General features: G+C 38.7%; 1 protein-coding gene across 2 annotated transcripts in view; it reads left to right on the forward strand.

Annotated features, from left to right (window-relative positions):
• Grk4 (G protein-coupled receptor kinase 4) overlaps positions 1-7,655 on the forward strand; it is a 98,666-nt gene that overhangs the window by 2,548 nt on the left and 88,463 nt on the right. For both annotated transcript variants that reach the window (XR_002377918.2, XM_021162143.2), the window contains exon 2: positions 3,556-3,648. Coding sequence is in view for 1 of the 2 variants with exons in the window: in XM_021162143.2 (XP_021017802.1) it covers positions 3,556-3,648 (93 nt within the window). In the remaining variant the exon portion in view is untranslated. The remainder of the gene's footprint in view (positions 1-3,555; positions 3,649-7,655) is intronic.

A 7,655-nucleotide genomic window follows, 5' to 3' on the forward strand; every position in this document is an offset into this window, starting at 1 on the left:
CACCTCTCCATTCCCTTGAAGGGATTTCTTAATGGAAATAAAATATAATCAACTTTAGGTTTTTCTCTTCTTTCTGCCTTCATATCTAGTTACAGTGTCTGAGAACAGGGAATATTACATTAGGTTTTATTATAATGGTGTAGATACTTTTAAACCCCACAAGAACCTGGGTTCAATCACCAGCATTCATGCAAAAAGCCAGGGCATGGTGCTTATAATCTCAGCCGTGTGAAGCAAAGACAAATGGGTAACACGCACACATGCGCGTGAGAAGTCAAAGAACAAATTCGAGGGCTTGGTTCTCAGCCCTTCACTGACTGATCTTAACTTGAGTGGCAGGGATAGAAATTAAAAACTAGAAGTTGGGTGTATCAGAGGTAGAACATTTGACTAACCTGTGTAAGGCTCTGATTAAATCCCCAGCACCATAGAGAAACGGGGATTCGGGGAGAGACAAGCAAAGCCTGCCATCTAAACTTGTTCCCTCACTTGTTTAGGAAATAGATTGAGGTATTTCAGAGATGTGGGAAACCCATGCCCTATAAAAGGAGGCAAGGAATACTGAGCCCTGTTCATGGGCTTGGCATCTAGCTAGATGAGTAAGTAAGCCTATTTAAATTCCACAGTAGCAATCTTTCTGGAAGCCGGAGACTGAGATCCCAGAGAAGGTTACCTGTCCATGAACACCAGAACAAGCAGTGGACTTACACTCAGTGGCAACTTTGTCCTCCTTGGGCATACCTATGAAAGTCAGACCAATGCTATCTATGCTGGACGATGGCTCTAGTCTGTGTGGTGGGGCCTTTGGACATTAGGGATGTGGCTGCTGCTACAGCACTGGCAAGTGCTTATTAAATGTTTATTTATTTTTTAAGGCTGAATTTGTGAGGGAAAGTAATGAGTGTTTTTAACATGTTAACATAAGATGCTCTGGGCAGTGGGCTGTTGAATTCAGAGCTTCTAGTCTCAAGATTTACAGTAGAGTATGTGAGGAGCACAAGATGACTAAAAGAGCCCTTGGGCCTATACCAGCCTCGTCTGTTGGAGCAGAGCTACATTTGATATATCTCACAGTTTTTCAAGCCACTGCATTGCAGACAGAGCTCACTAGAGCTCAAGGAAATGTAGACTTCTTCCTCCCAGTTTTCTGAGTCTTAGTTGACAGTTAAAGCTATGTTACGACACTATGTTCTTACCCCATGTTCTTCAAGTCTGTGTGCATGTGATCCTCCTTATAGGGAGGCCTCCTTAAATGCTACCTAGTCTCAATGGCATCTGCCACCTTTTCCCTTCAATTTTATTTCATACTGTTAACCATAATATTATCTAATTATTTCTATTGTGTGGCTTATAATATTCTCTCCCTTGCTTAGGATATGGGAGTGGGGGTGCTGGAAAGATAGCTCAGCAGTTAAGAACTTTTGTTTCTCTTGCAAGAGAACCTAGATTTGGTTCCTAGCATCCAGTTTTGCCTTGCTCATGACCTTCCATAATTCCAGTTCTAGAGGATCTGACACCCTCTTCTGACCTCCATGGATTCCAGGCATGCACATGGTGCACATACATAAATGCAGGCAAAAAAATGATACATATACAATAAAATTTTAAAAATCTAAAAAATTTTTTAAAAGAATATAGAGGGTGGGCTTTATTTTTGTCGTTGGAGATGAAACACGGGCATCCACACGTATGTGCTCTCACCACTGAATTCTACTTCCACCCCAGACTCTACTTAAGAGATTAAAAAAATACTGTGTGTGTATCCCTACTTCCCCTTGTCTTTGTGTGTGTGCCTGTGTGAGTGTGTGTGTGTGTGTGTGTGGTTGTGTGTGGTGTCTGTAGAGGCCAGAAGATAATAGATCTCCTGGAGTTGAAGTTACAGGTGTGAGCTACCAAATGTGGGTGCTGGAAGTAAAGTTCAGGTCCTCTACCTGAGAAGTATGCATCGTTAACAGCTGACCTCTCTCCCCCAGCTCATTGTTTTGTTTTGTTTTTTAATTGGCCATTGCATTCCCAGTGCTTTGAAAGTGTTTGAAACATGGTAGGTATATAAATGTATTTTAATAATTTTAATAATGCTGAACCAATGTTTATAAGTAGCCGGGTATACTGTGTCATGTTGGATCTAGTTTACAAATATGGAAATGGAGACTGCGGAATTTTATACTTCACTAAGCTCATATCTATTTGAGACAAGTTTTTTTCAAATCCATGGCCACTTTTTATTAATTGTTGTTATACACGTATATGCATATGCATAAATATTCCTGAATACATAGGACAACCTAGAACTTGTATCAATTTTCATTTTTTTTTCTTAAATTTTTTTATTATTTAAATGCATTTTGTACATCAAACATATAATATTGAGTATTTTGAGAATCAAATAATGCATAAAAATTTGTTCAACTTTTATATTCATATCCTCTCATACCCTAAAAATATCATTAATGAATATTTAATACTACTCAAAACTGAGGATCCCATATCTAATGTTGAATACTAAATTGTTTCAAAACATACAAAATATTCTTTGGGAGTTAAGCATAGTAAAAGAGCATAAAATATTAAAAATGAATCATTAAGAAATAAATTCAAAAGCCCTTATATAATACCACCTGACATAGAGTATTTAAAATGCATTATATGTCTGTGTACATTGTCTAACAATCAATTTACATAAAAAAGATTATCAGTAATAAAGATTATCAATGTTTCTAGGAGAGAAATTATTTTATCAGTAAGTATATTTTAAAAACTTCAAAATAGCAAAAACTCTTTGAAGTTAACCATTAAGAAAATACTAATTTTAAGCACAGTGAGAAAAATTATCAATAATATTTCCATGATGTTTGTAGAACATGATTTTGATATTTTCAACTGTTCATATTCAACAAACAAAATAATTATTTTAAGACATATTTTGTTGTTATGTCTCCTTTTTTATTTCTGATTTTATTAATTTGGATACTGTCTCTGTGCTCTCTGGTTAGTCTGGCTAAGGGTTTATCTATCTTGTTGATTTTCTCAAAGAACCAGCTCCTGGTTTTGTTGATTTTTTTTTTTTTTTGTATAGTTCTGAGACAAATTATTACAAACTTATATTTATCTTATGTACCCAAAGTAGTATTAACAATAGGATAATTTTATTATGAAATGTAAATATCACATTGATAATAATTTAGTAAAGAAACAATTCCGCTGGGCGTGGTGGCACGCCTTTTATCCTAGCACTTGGGAGGCAGAGGCAGGCTAATTTCTGAGTTCGAGGCCAGCCTGGTCTACAAAGTGAGTTCCAGGACAGCCAGAGCTACACAGAGAAACCCTGTCTCAAAAAAAAAAAAAAAAGAAAAGAAAAGAAAACAAACAATTCTCCCCCCCCTCCTTTTTTTGGCTAGGTATAATGATATAGCTGTATGACTGACCCTAACATGAAGTTAATGCAGAAGGATCCAGAATTCAAGGCATATCTGAATTACATAGTGAGATTTTGTCTCAAAAGCAAAACCACAACACAATTTGAAATCTAAATCCTTATTTTTTCAAATTTTACAGGATTTAACAAACAGACTGGTCGTAGTAAAAAATGGAGAGAGCTCCTGAAGTTTCCCCCAGTGAGCATGTGCACTGAATTAAGACTTTCCATGGGTGAGTAAGTAGTGCTTCCTTATGTCTGGAGGGGGTCTGACACTGCATCATTACTTAGATGGCACTACCACTTCAGTTCTATATTTGCTTCAGAAGTTTTCTGATAAAATTTTCATATAACTTCATTAGTCTTTTGTGCGTAATGGAGACTCTAGAGTGCAGTTATGAAAGGTGATTGCTGACTTTCTCATTAATAAAAACTAGTATATATTGAGGCTACAGGGTTGGTTTAGTGGTGAAGAGCACTGGATGCTCTTGCAGAGGACCCAGGTTTGGTTCCCAGCATTGACATGAATGCTCACAACTGTCTGCAGCTCCAGATCCAGACATGTTCTTCTGGCCTCCTCAGGCCCTGTGCACATGTGCACAGACATATGTGCAGGCAAAGTACCCATACACCTTAATTAAAAACAAATGAATCTAAAAAATATGTCTGTGTATGGCTTTGTGCCCAAGAGTGCAGTGCATGTTGAGGCCAGAAGAGGGTGTTGGATCTCCTGGAGCTGAAGTTACAAGCAGTTGTGAACTATCCACTGGGCTGGAAATGCATTGGACCTAAGTCCGAGTACCAAAGCTGATGTAAAGTAGACACCGTGACCACACCTAGTTCCTTTTCTGTTCTTTTGGTTTGTCTGCTTCCTGACACTTGAAAGCCAGAGATCTAAGGCTGCCCACTTTCAAAGATTTCCTGCCTTCTGAGACTGCTGTCCAAATAACTTAGGAGGGGAAAGTGACAATCTTTGCACTCACTACCCTGGATAGGCCTCAGCCTGTGTTAGGTTACTAAGAGGAATCAATAGTGTGTTGAAGGAAATGCTGGGGGAACACATGGTGTCCTCCTAGGGGAAAATGTGAACTGTGAAATGGTGAAAGTGCTGTGGATTGAGAATGCAATCTGTATGAGGTAGTACCCTCCAAATACTTCAAGAGAATATAGGTCAAAGACAAGCCTTTTCATTGTAGACCCGATTGAGGAGTGAAGACAGAGTTCTTGTTCTCTACACCTCAGAGGGATTCTCTAAAGGGGCTGAGAAACAACCACAACAGGAGCAGACTCAGCCAGAACTCAGACTGAGGAATAACTGTCAGAAGAATGCTTCTAAAGATGATTTTGGCCTCTTTGTTAAAACCAACCACAGACAGTATCAGGAAAATAGGAGAGTGGAGAGGAAAAGGTAGTGTTGAGTCTCAGCAATGAACTTCTTGTTCAGAGAGTGCGCGTGCGTGCGTGCGTGCGGACATATCAGGGTACCTTTCAGTTCTTCTCCTGTAGGAGGGGACAGAGTTCCTCTTGAACTGACTTTGGAGAGTTAAATGGTGACTTGTAAAAAGAAATGAATAAATGTTCACAATTCAGTGTTTTATTTAGATAATTTTTTAAAAGATATATTTATTTTATGTATATGAGTACACACTTTGTTGTACAGATGGTTGTGAGCCTTCATGTGATTGTTGGGAATTGAACTTAGGACCTCTGCTTGCTCTGGCCAACCCTACTTGCTCCGGCCAAAGATTTATTTATTAGTATAAGTTCACTGTAGCTGTCTTCAAACACACCAGAAGAGGGTATCAGATCTCATTATGGGTGGTTGTGAGCCACCATGTGGTTGCTGGGATTTGAACTCAGAACCTTTGGAAGAGCAGTCAGTGCTCTTACCCACTGAACCATCTCACCAGCCCTAGATAATTATTTTTAAGGCATGTGTTTATATAGGTCAGGCTGACTTGAATTTGCCATGTAGACAAGGATGATCTTGTACTTCTGATCTTGCTTTTACCTCTCAAGTGCTAAAATTATGGTCATGTACTGCCGTATACGGTGTATATGATGATAGAGATAAAACCTAAGGGCATTGTGCATGCTATATTAGCACTCTGCCTATTGAGCCTGATCCCTAACTCCCTTGCCTAGATATTTCCGTGTTTAAACCCAATGATCTAAAACAGGAATGGCTTAGACTTCCAGAATTACTTGATGTTAATAAACTTTTTACTGGAGGGATTTGTTATGGTTTGTTCACTTACCTTAATTCTCCAGCTTTAGAGTTACTTTCGGGAAACCAGCTAAGTCAGAGCAGGAACTCAGGATAGGAACCTGAAGGTAAAAAATAAAGGAACGGTCATGGAGGAAAACTATTGACTGGCTTGCTTATGGCTCTGTTTGCTTTCACTTATACCCCAGGACCAGCTGCCCAGAGGTGGGACCACCCATATCAATCATTCATCAAGAAATGGCCTACAGATTTATCCATGGACCAATTTTATGAGATATTTTTTCAATTAAGATTCTCTCTTCCTGGGACTGGAGAGATGACTCAGTAGTTAAGAACACTGGTTGCTTTTACAGAGGACCTAGATTCAATTCCCAGCACCCACACCGTGACTCACAAACTTATTTTTTTTAAAGATTTATTTCATTTATATGAGTACACTGTAGCTGTCTTCAGACACACCAGAAGAGGGCGTCAGATCCCATTACAGATGGTTGTGAGCCACCATGTGGTTGCTGGGAATTGAACTCAGACCTCTGGAAGAGCAACCAGTGAGTGCTCTTAACCTCTGAGCCATCTTTCCAGCCTGACTCACAAATTTTGATCTGTAAGTCCAATTTCAGGGGATTCTGTGCCCTCTTCTGACTTCCAGACATTCGTAAACATAAAATAAATCTGAAAGAAAAAATTCCCTGTTTCTAGATATGTCTAGGAAGATTTGTATCCAGTTGACAAAAAAACAACCAGCATAGCTACTGCTAGGAGAGCAGCTGGCCTTGCTCCTGTTCCTCATCCATCCCTTCTCTTCCCTTCCCTGCATTCCATTCCTTTCCTTTCCCCTTCTCTCCCTCTATTCCTTTGTTTTTAATTAGTGTACAAAATAATGGGCCAATACAGTAGTCCCCGTCTTTATTTCCAACATTCAGGAGGCAGAGGCAGGTGTATCTCTGTCAGTTTGAAGCCAGCGTGGGCTACTAGGAAGTTATAGGTCAACCAGGACTGCATAGTGAGACCTTGTCTCATAACAAAACAAACAAAACTAAAACAAAGTAATGAGTTTCACTGTTATATTTTATTAGACTTTATTCTTATTTGCCTTCTGCTGCTGCTGAACATGGCTTTCTTGCTGAAGGTTGACTTGTTCTAGACATAATGTTTTTGTTTTATATTTTTCTTGACCCAATGCTGGAACATCAGAGCCTTATTCTCAGAACAATATCACTAAGGTAAGGAGAGGCTGAGATAAGATATTTTCTGTGGAAAAGAAAAAAACAAGCAAATAACAATAAAAGGGAAAGTTTAAAATCACAAATTATAAAGAAGAACAAACACAAATAATCATAATTATTTTAAATTTTATTTGCAAGTATAAAACGTATCAACAATCAGGATGGAGAGAGGTTTTTTAAAATTCTTATTTAGTACATTGCTGCATAAGCAGTTTAGTCTAGAAACTAGGGTAGGTGCAGTAGTAGAAAGATCCTTTTATGCTCCTGCATTCCTTGTGGATGGTCTCCCATAGGGCTTATCTACTATATATTTCATTTTGGAGAGGAATACTCTGTTTCAAGTTAAGTTTTACAAAGCCTTACACGTTCTAGGTGTCTTTGGCTCTGCCTGTTGCTTGGTCAATTGGTTGTTTGCTTGTTTTATTTTGGGAGAGGATCTCATCGTGTAACCCAGGCTGGCCTTGACTGTATAGTCCTCCTGCCTCAACCTCAAGAATGAGGAGATTATAAGCATGTGCCACTGCAATCAGTTCTGCCCGTTTTTTTTTTTTTTTTTAATTTTTTTTTTTAAGATTTATTTATTGATTATATGTAAGTTCACTGTAGCTGTCTTCAGACACACCAGAAGAGGGAGTCAGATGTTGTTACGGATGGTTGTGAGCCACCATGTGGTTGCTGGGATTTGAACTCCGGACCTTCGGAAGAGCAGTCGGGTGCTCTTACCCACTGAGCCATCTCACCAGCCCCCGTTTTGTTTGTTTTATGTATGTATGTATGTATATATGTA

The sequence above is a fragment of the Mus caroli genome, chromosome 5 (assembly GCF_900094665.2).
Source record: "Mus caroli chromosome 5, CAROLI_EIJ_v1.1, whole genome shotgun sequence".
In the NCBI taxonomy this organism is placed as follows: Eukaryota; Metazoa; Chordata; class Mammalia; order Rodentia; family Muridae; genus Mus; species Mus caroli.